At 35.0% G+C, this 19,851-nt stretch overlaps 1 protein-coding gene across 1 annotated transcript in view; it reads right to left on the reverse strand.

Annotated features, from left to right (window-relative positions):
• Nucleotides 1-188: 188 nt before the first annotated feature.
• CLCA1 (chloride channel accessory 1) overlaps nt 189-19,851 on the reverse strand; it is a 47,330-nt gene continuing 27,667 nt past the window's right edge. Inside the window, exons 10-14 of the mRNA XM_001365327.4 lie at nt 17,307-17,522; nt 13,397-13,658; nt 3,598-3,762; nt 1,624-1,857; nt 189-790 (exon numbers count right to left, since the gene is read on the reverse strand). Coding sequence (XP_001365364.3) covers nt 444-790; nt 1,624-1,857; nt 3,598-3,762; nt 13,397-13,658; nt 17,307-17,522 — 1,224 coding nt within the window. The 3' untranslated portion in view covers nt 189-443. The remainder of the gene's footprint in view (nt 791-1,623; nt 1,858-3,597; nt 3,763-13,396; nt 13,659-17,306; nt 17,523-19,851) is intronic.

Genomic DNA, 19,851 nt, shown 5'->3' on the forward strand with positions numbered 1-19,851 from the left:
TGAAACTAAATAACAAACTGGCCACTTCCTATTGTAGATGGAATATTTTATTCCCATGGTCCCCTACCTCTGCAATGCAAAGAGGGAAGCATGTTTTCCTATTTCTTCTTTAAGAGCAAGTTTTAGTACCATTCTAAACTATTTTAGTCCTTATCCAAATAAACACATTTTAAAAATTATTAAATGAGTTTCCTTTATTTGTCAGTATTTGTCAGTATCATGAATAAAAAGATGGTAAATGTCACATGTGGCTAAATAGTTCTTTCACATATACATCCAGTTGTTTCATGTTTAATAATACATAGATCAATATATCCTTCTAATACAGAAGCCAGAAATATAAACATTTATAATCAAAAAGGAAATGGATGAGGTGGGAGAAATCCAGAAGAAAAACTGGAATTTATACTAATTTCACAAAACAGGTGCTGATTGAGGTCTCTTTATGTAGTGCTTTCCTTGGGGATTGTCAGCTGCAACTCACCCAGCCACTTCAACACTATTTTAAAGATGTTATTGCCTGCACAAGGTGTCTCTTCTGGAGGTATAAACACAGATACTTGTGCAATGTTGGATATGCTGGACTTCAGATTTGCTTTATCAACAGCTTGGATGGCAATGTAGATGTTGGTGCCATTGACCAGATTGATGTCTTTTGGCTCAAAAATAAAGAATTCCTGGGAGTTGGCCTTTTCAGGTATCAGGTCACTGGTGTTCACTTGGAGAGCATCATCAAACTTATCCCGTAGGTCAAGGATATTTTCACTCATTTTTATAATGTATTGTTCGGCTACAAGGAGATTAAACTAGTTATAATATTTGTATAGATTTAATAAAGAAAAAATAAAAATCACAAAGAGCAGGAACATGTGTCCCCATCTAAGAGATCAATGGCAAGCCATATTTATAGTCTTATCTAGCATCTCTTTTTATGTTCTTATTCATGCAATGTCAATCTGGTATCTAATCTAGTAGATCTCAATAGAGTTAATTCCTCCATTGAGAGGGAAATTGTACTTTAGATAAATTTAGAGAATGAGTCCCAGATAAGTTTTAAAATTACTCCCAAAGGAAGTAACTTCGATTTATAGAAAATTTCTCTCTTATCCCTAAGTCTGCCCCTTTAATTACCTTTCATCTTTCTTTAGTATAAGTTTAGTTTAATTGCTCTTAGTATAAAAGTATGAATTTCTGAGAACTAATTTTGGTTTTAAAACTACATCTTTCAACTGCCATGTCTTCAGAATCCTTAGGAGGAAGTAGATTTTCCCTCAGAAGAGAGTGTTCAGGAATGCCAGGATGGCCACTTGTAGGATGTATTATAGAAGAAACATTTATTTAGGTATGAGTTGGACTAGATGGACTTGGAGTTCCCTTCCAGCCCTAATATTCTGTAATGCTTTGAAATGTTCTCTCCCTCTTGAAATTCATTTGAAATCTTTTGTATATCAATGGTGTTTACTAAACTATGTTCATGTGGTATTTCCCCATCAGAAAACAGGCTCCCTTAGGAAAAGCAACATTTTCTTTTTCTAGTGTCTACTGTACTGCTTTGCACAGAGCAGACACTTTGGAAAAGTTTGTTCCTTCATATTTTAAATCAAAACCAAACTTCAGACTTACCTTGTCCATTGTCATAGTCATCCCCAGGAGCTGTCCATGTCAGATTAATGTGATTGCCATCCATCTGAGCCTTGAGGTCAGTGATTTGACATGGTGGGAATACATCTGGAATGGAGCCACTTGGAATATTGCTTAACACAAATGAACCACCTGAGGATGTTCTGCTGAAACACACTTGCTTGCCTTGAAGATCACTGATAAAGTCTGGTTTAGGTGGATTCATTTTTATGTCTCCTGCATAGAAAAAGTATATCAAGTATATCATGTATCTCATGCCTGAGACCCTTTGGTCCAAAGACATTCAGCAACGCTCAGGCCCACAGAGTAGAAAGTCCCCAGTCACATTCCCCCTCCCTTCTATTCTTCTGCATCTAGGTTATGTTTGTGTACAGTATCCTTAGAAGCCCCATGTATGTGTATGTAACCCAGGCAAGTTCTTCTGTATGCATCATGTAACCTAGGAAAACCCTTGAGTTGTATCAGGTAATGGAAACTCCCTCTATCTCTCAGAACCCCTGTACAACATATACCCAATAAATCACTGATGTATGGCAGAATATATTGTGATCACTTAAGGTCTCTGTTAATCATTGCCTGTTACCATGTAAACACTGCCTGTTGCTATATGTATGGAAAGCTTGGGTAGAAACCTCAGCCTGTTTTGCTCTCTTTATAAAAATCATGATTACTCTCAATAAAGTTGCCTTTTAATCGCAATCAGCATCTCTTGCCCTCCTGATCCTGTTTCTTTATCATTCTTCTTACCTGTCCACCTTCAGAGTCCCCCAACTGTTGTCAGGCAGGCCCTGACAATCATGGATAGAATACATTGTAGGGTAGATTTTTTGTTCCAGCAATGTGTAAAAAAATAGACTCGAATACAGGACTACAATCCCCATGAGCCTTTGCTCCACTTCCCCAGAATGCCTTGTAATCTCACCTGGGCCGAGATCGAGAAGGTATTTAAACTGATTCAAAGGCTTTTGAGGGGTCTCTTGGCTCTTTTTGGACTTCTGTTTTGGAGCAGGAGCGTCTCTTGCGTGATGTGAGGTTATTTTGTCTAGGCCTCTGGCCTAGGCACATGTTTCTTACTTGTATATTCTTTAATCTTTAACCTTTAATAAACCTCTAAAAAATATAATACTTCTTGCAGAGAGAAACTAATTTCTACCTGCCTCAGTCTCCCCATCTCCCCTAAATTTTAATCATTACAAATGGGATGGTCTAAAAGGCTGTGGAGATCTCTTCCAATTCTGATAAGCTATGATACCTAGGCCTAACCTTTTTTGCTTCTAACCAAATATTTATGATTGTAGGCAGTCCTGGAATATTGGACTTAAAAACCTGATTGTTCTTCCATTTATATATACACTGGCACTGCTTTCTTGTGTTATGCTGTTTAGTTGAATTTTTTTCTATAGAGCAGGTATAATGGACTTATAGTAAGATGCACTTGATAAGTAGCCTCTAACTTACAGAATTTCATAGTTGTCAAGGACCCAAGTGGGTCTACTCCATCTACTACATATCTTGTGAAAAAACAAAAACCCTGAACAGTAAACCTGAACCATTCAGGCTCTACTTGAAGATCTGCCATGATGGGGAAACCATCTATTGGGGGAAACTCCTTACTGAGGCAGCTCATTTCAATATGGGAAAGTTCTAATTATAAAGAAGTTTTCCCTTCTATTAAGCACAAGTCTTCTACTTTACAACTTGCACCCACTGAGCTGGTTTTGCCCTCTGGGGCCAAGCAGATCATATCTATCCTTTCTTCCATGGGAGATCCCGTCAAACACATGGCAGATAAGTCTACTTTTCTCTAGGTTAAACGGTTCCAGTTCTTCAACAAATCCCTTATAAGATATGAACAAATTTTAGTTTAAAATTCAAGTTGTATCAAAGTTCAATTATAACCACTTTTGTCCTCGACTCAAAATATGTACTGTATTTTTGTCATGGGATGTTCCTTACCATTCTCTACCCAGCCTGGTATGTAGAAGGCTCCATTCACTTGGGGACTTGACCTTTGGGTGTTTGTTCCTCCTAAGGCTGTCACTTTTAAGCTGTATCGACCATTTATTTTATAAGCTGTGAAATATCTTGAGTAGACCCCATCATTCTTGGAAGTATCAGCACCTTTGTGTAGATATAAAGGAGTTAATAAACACAGCCATGATGAATGAATATGTAAATTCTCAAAAATACAGTTGGGCATTGAAAGAGAATAGTAGGGTCTTCATATAGATCTGGGTATACATACTTGCCACTTCTAAAAACAAACACGCATATTTACAAGGTTCCTCAAAATTTTCAAAGCTTATTGCCAACATGTTCATATTGAAATCTCCCAACAACTCTCTAAGATAAGTACTATAACAGTGTTGTGCTAGTCAATTTGTACTAGAGATTGCTGATTGTTAAGTTTTCAGTCTCATCATTTACACCTTGGAAATACCTACAAATTGGGGTTTGATTTATCATTTTGTTGATTATCTAAATGTAAAAATGTGAAAAAATGTGATGGCAATTAATCTTAGAAGTGTGTTTTATGCACTCCACCCCCTCCAAGAGAACCAATTCTTAAACATTTACCAGCAGAGCCCTGAGGGAAAATATTATTATACCTATTATACAAATGAAGAAACTGAAACTTAGATCAATTATGTGACTTTTCCACAGCCAAAGAACTAGTAAGTGTAAGACACAGGATTTAAACCCATATTTCTTGTTTCTCTCTCAATCCCCAGATCCAGTCATTTGTCAAGTCTTGTTCATTCCACCTCCATATCATCTCTTGCATCAGTCTCTTCCTCTCCTCAGACAGCCTCTAACCAACTCAAGCACCTGAATGAATAATTAACCCAATTTGTCTTCCTGGCTCCAGTATCCTCCCCCTGTAGTCAGTCTTCCCCAAAGCTGCCAATTAGACACTCCTAAAACACAGATATGAACAAAACACCTCACTATACAAAAATGTTCAGCTATTCCCTATTATTTCTAAAAAACTCCTGTTGTCTCTTAAATCCCTCCATAAACCTGACTCCCATCTATTTTAATAGTGCTATTTTATATTGCTTTTTTTGTATGATTTCCATTCTAGTTGGCCTGGTGGGCTAACTAAGCCCATACATATCCTTGAATCTCTCACTCTTCTGCCTTTGCAGAAGTGTCCCACTGGGGTCTCATTTTTGAAATGTGCTCCTTCCCTCTGATTCTTAGATTTCCTTTAAAGCATTCAGCTCCCATCTCCTACACAAGAACTTTCCAAATTCCCCTGAAATAATAGGATACACTGAGGTGTATGAGAACCCTCAGGATTCCTCAGTGAAGTAAAGGCCGATGGCCTTCCCTGCTGGGACCAGTGTGCAACCAGGCCGCCAAGCCGTGTTGATTTAAAGGTAAAAGATTTATTAATAATAAAAAGAAAGGATTAATTAGGAAGGGAGGATTAAGGAACAAGGTTTCCCTAACACTTCCTTCTCCCTCTATGTTCCTGCATGGGAAAGCCTTCATTTTCCTTGACACTCCCTAAGCCCTTTCCTGTCTCTGGTTAATTCCCCAAATCTTCTTGTCTCTCCTTAACTCTAATGAATCCTCCTTGTTGGTTTCACAAGATGAAATAGTTCTTTAAGATGACCAGGAATGAACTCTTGATGATTGCATCAAACCCAACTGGGCCAGACCCTAAGCTTGGCCTCAGCCTCACACCAACATTGACTCTTGATTAGATCAGGCTTGATATTATAAAAGTTTTTCTGGGATGTCTCTCTTCTAGTGAGGAAAGGTATTTCCCAGAAGGTCCAAAGGTTTCCCTTCAACCTCGCTGTAGATTTGACAACAGCAGGATCAGCAGAGCTTGACCACCTCCCCTCCTCTCAGATCCAAGGACCAGGAAGCAAGCCCCTTCAGATGGTCTGTGCCCCTTCAAATCCTCTCTCTGGACTCTAGAATCTCTGATTCCTAGTATGCGGCCAGATCAACCCCTGCAAACTAATTTTGCTCTCTGTCATTTCCATCCTAACACCCTACTTGTTACCTTATTCTCTCCCACATACCCAAATTTCTTTGAATTTACCAAATATATATATATATATATATATATATATATATATATATATTTTCATTTATCCAACTGTACATATGTTGTATTCAACCAGGTAGGTTGTAAGCTCCTTAAGGTCAGGGATTGCTTACTGTTTGTTAATGTAGCTCTAGCTACTAATATTATGCCTTACCTTAATAGGAATTTAATAAATACCTTCCTTATTCACACTTTTAAATTAAATATTAAATTTGTTAATCACATATAGAGGCAAAATAATGCACATTCTCCAGGATAGAGGAGGCATCATTGTTGAAGTTCATACACATAGACTATTCCCTGGAAGGGATGAACTTGGGACAGAAGCAAGATGACACTGATGCAGTGTGAACTTTGTTCTTTCTCTTAGGGATCATGGAAAAATTTAGGAACCCCTGCCTTAAAGTTTTTCCCTCCATTATAATTATTTTGAATTCTTTTTTTTGTTAAATACAATTTAAATTGGTTTGATAGCTGCTTACAGTCTTCTGTGGGACCCTCTCTATTACATTGTAAGGGTTCACCTAACCCAGGTTACTGGGGGGAATATTATTTCCTTGTGATCTAAGAGAGAACCTTGATTGCTTATGTTGTCAAAGATTATATATGCTTTTCCCAAGATGTAAGGCTTTTACCCGTCTGCTATGTAACCAGGATGCTACATATGTTCCAAGTAAATAGAATGATGCTAACATTTATTTAATTCAATTCAGTAAGGTAGAGATACTTTAACAAGAAGGAAACAAACCCTGCCTTTGAGGAGATTACATCTAACTTGGCAGACCCAACTCAAATACAGATGGGTAGTGGAAAGGGAAATATAAAGTATATAAAAGGCGAATACCAAGTAACTTAATGGGAAAGGGGATGCAGATGGAAGTAACTGTTAGGAGGAATCAGGAGATGGGACCTGATTGTGGTCTAAAGGAATCTATGGATTCTGAGAATCAGATGTGAGGAATCATGGAAGAGGGTAGGGAGAACTTCAGCAAAGGCACAGAATCATTTCAAAGAGAATGAAACATGCTTTTCAAGAATCATGAGCTAGAAAAAACCTTCAATGCCATTGAATCCAACCCTCATTTTATAGTTGTAGAAAGTGAGACCCAGTGAAGTTAGCAATAACCAAGGACATATAGTTATGTTTCAAAAGAGAGGGTCAAGTGCTCTTTCAAGTATACAATGCTATTTTTATTTTTTTTTTAGATTTTTTTAGATTTCTCATCCAAAAGTTATAAGCCTAATTCTTTTCTTTCAGAATGAAACAATATGAATAACTTCCTGCCAAGAATGCTGCCAGAATGGTAGGCAGACTGCCAGCTCCACACACTTAGTCTAGTAAAATCCTGAAGTGCACATCAGATCTAATCATGATCCAGAAATCCAATAAGAAACTCTAGAAAGTGACTGCTTTCACTCCAGATCAGCTCAAAAAGTCAGGCAGAAACTCACTGGCAATAGGAACCTCTCCCAGCTCTGCGTTCAGAGATAGCAAGATTTGGAGGGCTCCCTGGAAAAGGTCTAGGTGGTCAGAAAGTTTGCAGTGGCAGCAACCAGTGACCAGTGTGGTGCCAACCAGTACTCAGATCAAGACAGCCCAGGCCCTGGGGTTCCAAGGCTCCTGTCACTGCCAGAAAGGAATCTAAAGATGCAGTGTTTTGAACTTCAAAGTTCCATAGGGGCCTAATCCTGCAGCAGAGATGAAATCAAAGAAAACACTAACTAGTATAAAAAAGATCCAGAGATCTCGCCAAAGAAAGAACAAGTAACTAACTACTGAAAGAAATGGCTCAAAGGGAAAACTGGATTTTCCACAAGGACTGCATTAATCCTGTGAATCTTAAAAATTCTCAGACCCTACTTCATAAGGTTTGGTTAAGACCATTCCCCATTTAAATAATGAAGGTACTTGATCAGGAATGTGAGACCTCTGCTCCACCCCTACTTAAGCCTGCTTTAGGGAAGAAACTCCTTTCTGAACAATGAAAAATACTTAAACCCATACTTATAGTAAGGCAAAAGTTCTTAGGCTGTGCCTATTTTTAGATCTAATACAAAAGGGTGCTAAGTACCTATAAAGGTCAGGCAACTTGTGAATTTACAAGGAGCAAAGAGGTGAGAACTTACTCAGAGGTTTTTTTTTTTTTTCAGGTGTGAACTTAATCAAAAGTTTTGCCTTCTTAGATGTGAATTCAGAATGGTCTGTCCTTTGGAAAACGTCTACTGTGATTGATAGATGTGAGAACTTAGGGGAGGTGACATAGGAGAAAATGCCCTTTAAAAGGAGAGGAAAAGCTGCCTTGAGAACTGTCTCAGAGGAACTCTCTCTGGAGATGGCAGCTGGCCAAGGCTGAACTGGTGTCTCTATGAACACTAGAATCCTTGCTTGGACAAATCTTGTGGTGAGTGGATAAAAGACAGATTGATCTCTCTCTTTTATGGCTGGCCTAAGCTGGCCTAGCCTTTTTTCTCATTATTTCCTTTTTCTCTCTCTCTCCCTTTCTTTAATTCCTCATTTGTATGAATTAAAATCTCTATTAAAAACCCAATTGGCTTGGGTATATTTCATATTTGGGAATTTTTTCCCTGGCGACCACCTTATATATTTGATTTAAAACAAGACGCTGTCTTGAAACCATATTTCTGTGGTCACAATTTAAACAAACCACTCTTTTATCTGCAACAGTTTATGTCTTCCACTATTTTAATTATTATAATCCCTAGAAGAAATGAAGTAAGTGACTAAAAAAATTAAAGTTTTGAAGGAAAAATGGAAAGAATAAGTAGTTTAAAGAGATTAGATAAACTTTACCCAAGAAAAGGACTATTTGACAACCAGAATGGACCTGAAAAATAAATATCTCTCTGAGAAGCAACAAATACCAGAATACTAGAACCAAAAGATTGAAAAGATAGAATAAAACAAGGTATCTGATATTATATGCCATAGCAATGGAAAACAAGTCAAGAAGAGATAGAAAGATTTGATGAGTTCTAGGGATCCCTTTACTAGGATTAGTCCCTCTGGGCATTATTGAGAGGGTAAAAAGCTTTATTATGTATGAAGATATTCATGGAAGCTTTGTAATGACAAAATACTCAAAATTAACACAAAAGCAATGACTGAGGAAAATGGCTACATAGATTGTGATATGTGAATGAAATGTATTGTATTCTGTTAATAGAAATGACAGATATTGGAAATATTAAGAAAATAAGAAGAAATGAAAAGACAAGAAAAGAGAATAAGAATAATACATATTATGATTATATTTTTTCTCCACAAAATCAAGAGAAAAAAGTATCTCATGATTCAGCTGAAGTTAAAAAAAAGCAGTGATAACAATTATGATCTCAAAGGAAAAACAAAAATAGGTCTGATTAAAGAATTAAGCAGGGAAACCACATTTTGCAAAAAGTTATCATAGACAATGAAGTAATATCAATATTAAACATATATGCCCTAAATAGGATAGCATCAAAATTCTTAAAAGTTAAATGAGTTACATGATGAAATAGTAAAAGTATACTAGTGGGGAATGCCCTCTCAGATATAGATAAATCTAGCCAAAAAATAAGTAAGAAAGAAAAAGGTGAAGAGAATTTTAGAAAAATTAGAGATGATAGAACTCTGGAGAAAACTGAATGGGAATAGAAGAAAAATTCTTCTACCAAAAGCAAAAATAGTAATTGCATTATTAATAAAGGGCTGTGGAGTTATACATTTGAAAGATTTTTATGCCTTACTACATACTCAAATTTGTTTGTAGGTACCATTTACCAGTGAGAAAACAGTATATATTTCTTCTATTCTCATTCAGTTTTCTCCAGAGTTCTAACATCTTTGTTACATTCTCTTTAATGAAATGTTCTCAAAAAAATAATTAGTAAGGGTACATGGAGAGGCAAATAAAAAACTAGAAATTAAATAATGTGATTCTCCAAAATCAATTAGTGAAAGAAAAAAATCAATATAGTAGGATATAAATTATATTTGTGATTTAATTGATATAGTGAATTCTCACACAAAGAAACTCCTTTACTGATATACTGATCAATAACAATAGAGATACTTGGAATAACAGAATCAGGTCTTGGAAACTCTACATTTCTCCTCCCTTTTTAGTTTAACAAGATTTGGAATGTCTGCATCAAACTCAAGATTTAATTATCTAAGGAATGGCCTTCAATAGACATGTGCAGAAAAAAGGGCAATGATGGAACATCCTTTCAAAATCTATGGAATGCAGCCAAAGGAGTACTCAGGGGAAATTTTAGATCCTTGAGTGAATATATTAAAGAAACTAGGGAGGACGGGTCAATGAATTGGACATGCAAATTAAAAAACTAGAAAGTGAATAAATTAAAAATCCCCAAATGAAAACTAAATTAGAGAAACTAAAAAAAAAATAAAGGAGAAATTAATAAAATTGAAATTAAAAGAACTATTGAATTAACAAATAAGACTAGAAGCTGATACTTTGAGAAAAAAACAAATGAAATAGAAAAAGTACTGGTCAATCTAATAAAATAAAGGAAAAAAGAAAACCAAATTAGCAGTATCAAAGATGAAAAGGGAGACAACATCTAATGAAGAGGAAATTAAGGCAATCATTAAAAACTATTTTACCCAATTATATGGCAATAAATATGACAATGTAGGTGATATGGATGAATATTTACAAAAATATAACTTGTCTAGATTAACAGAAGAAAAAATTGAATACATAAATAATCCAATATCAGAAAAAGGAATTGAACAAGCCATCAAAAGAACTCCCTAAGAAAAAGTCCCCAGGGCCAAATGGATTCACAAGTGAATTCTGATTCAAAGAACTAATAACCATACAAACTATTTGATATAATAAGCAAAGGAGTTTTTCCAAATTCCTTTTATAACACAAATATGGTACTGATTCCAAAGCCAGGCAGGTCAAAAACAGAGAAAGAAACTATAGAGCAATCCCCTCAATGAAAAAATATTAAATAGAATACTAGCAAAAGGACTCCAGAAAGTGACAAGAAGGTCATTCACTATAATGAGGTGGGATTTATGCCATAAATGCAAGGATGGTTCAGTATTAGGAAAACCATTCAAATAATTGACCATATCAACAAAAAAAATCACATGATTATCTCAACAGATGCAGAAAAATCTTTTGACAAAATACAACATTCTTATTGAAAACACTATAAAGTAAAGGAATAGAAGGGCTTTTCCTAAGAATAATAAACAGTATATATCTAAAACCATCATCATCTGCAATGGGGATAAGTTAGATAAACATTCCCAATAAGATCAGGAGTGAAACAAGGATGCCCATTATCACTCTATTATTTAACATTGTATGAGAAATACTAGTAGTAGCAATTAGAAAAGAAAAAGAAATTGAAGGTATTAAAATAGGTAATGAGGAGACCAAGCTCTTTGCAGATGATATGATGGTCTCCTTAAAGAATCCTAGAGAATCAACTAAAAAGCTAGTGGAAATAATCAACAACATTAGCAAAATTGCAGGATACAAGATAAACCCATATAAATCATCAGCATTTCTACATATTTCCAACCCATCCAGGCAGCAAGAGTTAGAAAGAGAAATTTCATTTAAAATCACCCTAGACAATATAAAAATACTTGGGGATCTATCTGCCAACACAAACACAGGAACCATATGAACACAACTACAAAACACTTTCCACACAATTAAAACTAGACCTAAACAATTGGAAAAACATTAATTACTCATTGGTAGGATGAGATAATATAATAAAAATGACAATCCTACCCAAATTAATTTACTTATTCAGTGCCATACCCATTGAACTACCAACAGACTTTTTAACTGAATTAGAAAAAAACTATAACAAAGTTCATTTGGAAGAACAAAAGATCAAAAATATCAAAAGAAATAATGAAAAAAATGTGAAGGAAGGTGGCCTAGTTATACCAGACCTCAAACTATACTATAAAGCAGTGGTCATCAAAACGATATGGTACTGGCTAAGAGACAGAAGGGAGGATTAGTGGGTAAGACGGGATATCTTATGACCTCAGCAAGACAGTCTATGATAAGCCCAGAGATCCCAGCTTTGGGGACAAAAATCCACTATTTGACAAGAACTGCTGGGAAAATTGGAAAACAGTATGGGAGAGATTAGATTTAGTTCAATATCCCACACACTACACCAAGATAAACTCAGAATGGTGAATGGCTTGAATATAAAGAAGGAAACTATAAGTAAAGTAGGTGAACACAGAAACTTCTCAGATCTTTCAGAAAGAAAAGATTTTAAGACCAAGCAAGAGTTAGAAAAAAAATCACAAAATATAAAATAAATAATTTGGATTACATTAAATTAAAAAGGTTTTGTACAAACAAAACCAATGTAACCAAAATTAGAATAGAAGCAACAAATTGGGAAAAATCTATAACAAAAATCTCTGACAAAAGTCTAGTTACTCAAATGTATAAGTAGTTAAATCAATTGTACAAAAAAATCAAGCCATTGCCCAATTGTAAAATGGGAAATGGACAGAAATAGGCAATTTTCAGATAAAGAAATCAAAACTATCAATAAGCACATGAAAAAGTGTTCTAAATCTCTTATAATTAAAGAAATGCAAATCAAAATAATCCTGAGGTACCAACTCACACCTAGTAGATTGTCTAAAATGACAACAAAGGAAAATGAATGTTGGAGGGCATGTGGCAAAATTGGGACATTAATGCATTGCTGGTCGAGTTGTGAATTGATCCAGTCATTATGGATGACAATTTGGAATTATGACCAAAAGGCATTAAAAGACTGTCAGCCTTTTGATCTAGCTATAGCACTGCTAGGTTTGTACCCCAAAAATATAATAAGGAAAAAAGTCTTGTTCAAGAATATTCATAGCTGTGCTCTTTGTGGTGGCAAAAAAAAATGGAAAATGAGGGGATGCCCTTTGATTTGGGGAATGGCTGAACAAATTGGTGATGGAATACTATAGTGCTTAAAGGAACAAGGAACTGGAAGGATTCCATGTGAACTGGAATGACCTCCAGGAATTGATGCAGAGTGAAAGTAGCAGAACCAGGAGAACATTATAAACAGAGACTGATACACTGTGGTACAATCAAATGTGAGGGACTTCTGAACTAGCAGCAATACAATGATCAAGTACAATTCTGAGGGACTTAGGAGAAAGAAAGCTATCCACACCTAGAGAAAGAACTGTGGGAGTAGAAACATGGAAGAAAAACACTTGCTTGATCACATGTGTTGATGGGGATATGATTGGGGATGCAAACTCTAAATGATCATCCTAGTGCAAATGTCAATAATATGGAAATAGTTCTTGATCAATGACAAATGTAAAACCCATGGGAATTGTGTGTCAGCTACAGGAGGGGGTTGAGAGGAGGGGAGGGAAAGAACATGCATCTTGTAACCATGGAAAAAATATTCTAAATTAATTAATTAAATATAATTGTCCAAAAAAATGTTCTCAGAAAGCAATACTAATCTAGATTTCATGAGAGGCAGTCATTTTCTAAAGAAATTTAGGAGAAAAGAGACAAAGCTGATTCTTTGGCAGCATCTAGTATTTGGAGATGCACCATTTTGGAGTTTGCATGCAATAAAAAGGTATCATACTTCTTTCTTAAAAGAAAAAGAAGCTTGAGGTTTTTGTGGGGGATATATTACCTGCACCATTATCCAGGAGTTCCAATGTCACTGTTGTTCCATCTGCTGATTCTATGAGGGCTGTTACATCGGCTCCTATAATAGGCAAGGATCCTTGGCGAACTTCTGCATAAACAATCATTGGGCTAGGGAAGCTGCTGGTGTCTTTATTCATTTTAGAGTCCACTGTAATGGGGGGTACAGTAGGATTTGCAGCACGAGAGGTTACTGTCAGGGTCAAGGTTTGCGCATTTGATTTAAGGCTATACCTCCACATTCCAACCTGAAAAAAGCAATAGAAATTCCTTAAAACAAAACTCTGTTGGGGGCAGCTGGGTAGCTCAGTGGATTGAGAGCGAGGCCTGGAGACGGGAGGTCCTGGGTTCAAATCTGGCCTCAGACACTTCCTAGCTGTGTGACCCTGGGCAAGTCACTTAACCCCCATTGCCTAGCCCTTACCACTCTTCTGCCTTTGAACCAATACACAATATTGATTCCAAGATGGAAGGTAAGGGTTTAAAAAAAAAAAACTCTGTTAAGACCTGTCCTACCTACATTCTCTATCATCCACTATCTTAAGGTGATATCAGATTTATACAAGTAAAATTCAAGAAAACCATCTATTAGAGAGTTTATATGTCTTTACTTCTCTGTCATCTTTAATAGTCTCTTCAAATTAGTCTTCCCTATAAGTGGGATATCTAGACTAGAATGTTCTCCGGGATATGCATAATACCTATTAATCTTGAAACCTTTGTTATAAAAAATGTGACTTAAAAGGTATGCCCCTGTCATGGTCCTATCTTCTCAAAAGCAAGGCAAAGACTTTAGACTAGAACACATGGGTTCTAAAGTTCTGGATTGGGAAATTGAATATCATAATTATGTTCATACCAATCAGAGAGGGTTTCTATAACTTCCTGGCTTATCTTCCTAACTTCTCTTGTGTTTTAGTCAAGATCCTGCCTTTCTGATACCTCATTTGACAGTCATTTTATTGCTATAGTATATTTTTAAGCATTCTTTAAAACGTTTTAATAACAGATACTCTTTCTCCCTTCTATCCTCCCTGAGACAATCTATAATATAGATTTTACATATGCAATCACATAAAACAGTTTTCTATATTAGTCATTTTGTGGAAGAAATATCAAATAAAAATGAGAAGAAAATGAAAGATGATGTATTTTGATCAGTTCTTTCTCTGTAAGCAGATGACATTTTTCATCATATGTCCTTGGGATTGTTTTGTTGACAATAGCTAGGTCATTCACACTTGTTCATCAAACAATATTGCTGTCACTGTATTCAATGATACTAATGAGTTCATGCAAGTCTTTCCAAAATTTGTACTTCAAAGACTGTATGGTAAAGCAGTAATCATCAAAACACTCTGAAACTGTGTAAGAAATAGAACGGTACAGTAATGAAATAGATTATATATATAATATACAGGGGTAAATTACCTTAGCAACCTAGTGTTTGATAAACTGAAACACCCCAGCTTTGGGGATAAGGACTTATGATTTAACAAAATCTGCTAGGAAAACTGGAAAACAGTATGGTAGAAACCAGATATAGACTAATATCTCACACCTTATACCAAGAAAATATTAAAATGGGTATATTATCTAGATATAAAGAGTGTTACCATAAGTTATTTGGGGGAACATAGAATAGTTTGCCTGGGAGATCTATTAAAAAAGGAAGAATTTATGACCAAACAAGAGATAGTGGACATTATAAGATTTACAACTAACAATATGATTACATTTAATATAAAAGCTTTTGTGCAAACATAATCGAGAATAGAAGAGAAGCAAAAAATGGGAAAAATTTTAAAAACAAATTTCTCTGATAAAGATTTTATTTCTCAAATCTATAGAGAAATAAGTCAAATTTACCAGAATACAAACCATTTCCCAACTGACAAATAATCAACGGATATGAACAGGCAATTTTCAGTTGAAGAAATCAAAGCTATCAATAATCATATTAAAATATTCTATATCACTCTTTATAGGAGAAATGTAAATTAAAATAATGCTACGGTACCACCCTACACCTCTCAAATTGGCCAATATAACAGTAAGGGAAAGCGGCAAATGTTGGAGGGGATGTGGCAAAATTGAGACATTGATGCATTGTTGGTGGAGTTCTGAACTGATCCAACCATTCTGGAGGGCAAAATGAAACTGTGCTCAAAGGGTCATAAAACAGCATACCCTTTGATCCTGTAATACCACTACTTAGGTCTGTATCCCAAATAGATAATAAAAAAGGGAAAGGACCTATTTGTACAAAAAATATTTATAGCAACTCTTTTTGTGCTGGCAAAGTTTTGGAAATTTGGAAATATCAATTGGGGAATGGCTGAACAAATTCTGTTATATGTTGGTGATGGAATACTATTGTGTTATTAGAAATGATAGGAATGATGATTTCAGAAAAAGTCAGAAAGTTCTATATGGATTGATGCAGAGAAAAATAAGCAGAACCAGGAGCAACGGCAATATTGTATGATAATCAGCTGTGATAACTGGGCTACTCTCAGCAAGGCCATGATCTGGAATAATTTTGAAGGACTTATGATGGAGAATGCTATCCTTCTCCAGAGAAAAACTGTTGAATTCAGATGTATGAAGATCAAAGCATGTTCTATTTCACATCAGTATATTTGTGGTTTTATTTTGGAGTTTTGGTTTTCTATGAGTGCGCTCTTGCAACACTGACCAATATGGAAGTGTGTTTCACATGATAATATATGTATGGCCCAGATATGAATTGCTACCACCTGTGAGTGAGGGGAGGGAAGGAGGCAGTTTGGATTTTGTAATTTTGGAAAACATGTTAAAATTATTACATGTAATTAGGAAAATAAAATATCATTGAATATTAAGAGATTTAAATTTTTTAAATAATTTTTATGAAATCATACTGCTCATCATTTCTTATTGCACAATAGTATTCCATTACAATTATATACCACAACTTATTCAGCCATTCCCCAACTGATAGACAGTCCCTCAAAGTCCAATTCTTGGCTTCTTCAAAAAGGGCTTCTATAAATATTTTTGTACAAATAGATCATTTCCTTTATTCTGATCATTTTAGGATTCAGACTCAGCAGTGATATTTCTGTGTGTCAAAGGGGATGCAGTTTTATAACCCTTAAGGAATAGTTTTAAATTATTCTCTAGAATGGCTAGATCAGATCAAAACTCTACCAGCAGTGTATCAGTGTCCCAATTTTCCCATATCACTTCCAACATTTATCATTTTTCTTTTCTATGATATTGACCACTCTGATAGGTGTGAGGTGGTACCTCAGAATTGTTTTAGTTTGCATTTCTCTAATCAAGAGTGATTTAAAGCATGTTTTATATGACTATAAGTAGCTTTCTTCATCTGCAAAATGCATTCATATCTCTTGACCATTACCAATTGGATAATGACTTTTATTTTTATAAATTTGAATCAGTTCTTTATATATCTGAGAAATAAGACCTTTATCAGAGATACTTGCTGTAAAATTTCCCCTCAGCTTTCTGCTTTCCTTCTAATCTTGGTTGTTCATATAAATCCTCTTAACTATACATATTTAGATATAAAGAATGATACCACAGGCAAATTCAAGGAGTATGGAATAGTTTACCTTTCAGATCTATGGATAAGGGAAGAATTTATGACCAAGAAAGAGAGAGCATTATAAGATATAAAATAAATAATTTTGTTGTATTAAATTACATGTCATTTATTTAAGCCTTTCCTTTTTGTAGTCAATTATCACATTTCTAAAATACATGGAATGAGTATATATTTTAGTAAAAAAAATCACTCAAGAATAATTGCAAAGTTCTAATAATGGTATTAAAATCTTAGCTCATTTTTCTGAAAATTAAAAAAAAATGAGTCAAAAATGATTCCTTACCTTGGCAGTATTTGGTATTTGAAGGTGTGCCATTTTGGAATTTGCATCCACTGAAAAAGTGTTATATGTTTTCCCACTGGGATCTGAGAGAAATATTTGGGGTTGTTGTGCTGTCCATGTAACAAGAAATAGAGTATCATTTCCTATTGTGCTGTCAACAATAACGGTGCCATTCATCCACTCCCCATTCTTTACAGTAGCTCCTTTACTCACAAGCTGTTAAGAAAATAAATAAAACATTTAGTGATTGAGCAAAGAAAAAAGTCATCAATAAGTAATATTTTAGTTAATCTGAAGAACATGCCAATGAACACAAGACTATAAATTGCAGAGAAGGTCCCAACTTATATTGGTTGGTAGAGAGAATTTCCTCAACTGGGAGTTCCCTATATGAATTATAAAAGAAGGTCCTTCCCAATCCCTGTGGTCAGTATCTATTAGGAGATAGGATGGTCAAGAGAGAATACATGTTTCATGGTTATCTAAATGTGCCTGAATAATATTCCTGGAACAAAGGACATGAAAGGCTGGGCCGGAATGAAATCCCTTAGTTTTAGCCTAAGGGTAATAATTCAAATTCCACTTATTCACTCTGTCCTGCCTCCTTTTGTCTCCTTTTTCTACCCCACTTCTCTTCTAAATCAGATTCCCTCCATTATAGGTGGAGAGAAGATAAAATTGTCATTTAAGCCATTTTCTTGAATTCAACTCCTTGATTTTGAATTAACTTCTCATCAGTAAAGACAGGCAATATTCTTGTTGGGTAGAAGGGATATAAGCAAAGCACAAAGATGTATAGCAGTCTCTGCTCACAAGTGGCTCACATTCTGATTAAGATGTTAGAATAAGATGCAAAAAAAAATGACAAAGTATAGGAATAGAAGGGCCTTTCCTAAAAATAATAAACAGTATAGATCTAAAACCATCAGCCAACATCATCTGCAATGGGGATAAATTAGAAGCCTTCCCAATAAGATCAGGAGTGAAACAAGGATGCCCATTATCACCTCTATCATTTAACATTGTATGAGAAACACTAGCAGCAGCAATTAAAGAAAAAGAAATTGAAGGTATTAAAATAGGCAATGAGGAGACCAAGCTATCACTCTTTGCAGATGATACAATGGTCTCCTTAAAGGATCCTAAAGAACCAACTAAAAAGTTTATGGAAATAATCAACAACTTTACCAAAGTTGCAGGAGACAAAATAAACTCACATAAATCATCAGCATTTCTATATATTTCCAACACATCCTGACAGTAAGAGTTAGGAGAAATTCCATTTAAAATCACCCTAAACAATATAAAATACTTAGGAATCTATCTGCCAAGATAAACACAAGAATTATATGAACACAACTACAAAACACTTTCCACACAATTAAAACTAGATCTAAAGAATTGGAAAGTCATTGATTGTTTATGGATAGGACAAGCTAACATAATAAAAATAACCATCCTACCTAAATTAATTTACTTATTTAATGCCATACCTATCAAACTACCAAGAAAATTTTACTGAATTAGAAAAAAAATTAGAAAAAAAAAGCATAACATAGTTCATTTTGGAAGAACAAGGATATCCATGGAAATAATGGAAAAAAATGTGAAGGAGGGGGGCCTAGCAGTACCAGATCTTAAACTGTACTGTAAAGCAGTGGTCATCAAAACAATATGGTACTGGCTAAGAGACAGAAGGGAGGATTAGTGGAATAGACTTGGGGGAAGTGACCTCAGCAAGACAGTATATGTTAAGCCCAAAGATCCCAGCTTTGGGGACAAAAATCCACTATTTTGACAAAAACTTCTGGGAAATTGGAAGACAGCATGGGAGAGATTAGGTTTGGATCAACACCTCATACCCTACACCAAAATTAAACTCAGAATGGTGAATGACTTGCATATAAAAAAGGAAACTATAAGTAAATTAGGTGAACACAGAATAGTATACTTCTCAGATCTTTGTGAAAGGAAAGATTTTAAGACCAAGCAAGAGTTAGAAAAAAAAATTACAAAATGTAAAATAAATAATTTTGATTACATTAAATTAAAAAGTTTTGTACAAACAAGACCAATGCAATCAAAATTAGAAGGGAAGTAACAAATTAGGAAAAAATCTTTATAACAAAAACCTCTGACAGAGGTCTAATTACTCAAATTTATAAGAAGTTAAATGAATTGTACAAAAAAAAAAAAAGCAAGCCATTCCCCAATTGACAAATGGGCAAGGGACATGAATAGACAATTTTCAGATAAAGAAATCAAAACTATCAATAAGCACATGAAAAAGTGTTCTAAATCTCTTATAATTAGAGAAATATAAATCAAAACAATTCTGAGGTACCACCTCACACCTAATAGATTGGCTAAAATGACAACAAAGGAAAATAGTTGTAGGGAATGTGGCAAAATTGGTACATTAATACATTGCTGGTGGAGTTGTGAATTGATCCAATCATTCTGGATGGCAATTTGGAAATATGCCTGAAGGACTTTAAAGGATTGTCTGCCTTTTGATACAGAAATGGCACTGCTAGGGTTATAT

Source organism: Monodelphis domestica, chromosome 2 (genome assembly GCF_027887165.1).
Source record: "Monodelphis domestica isolate mMonDom1 chromosome 2, mMonDom1.pri, whole genome shotgun sequence".
Classification (NCBI taxonomy): Eukaryota; Metazoa; Chordata; class Mammalia; order Didelphimorphia; family Didelphidae; genus Monodelphis; species Monodelphis domestica.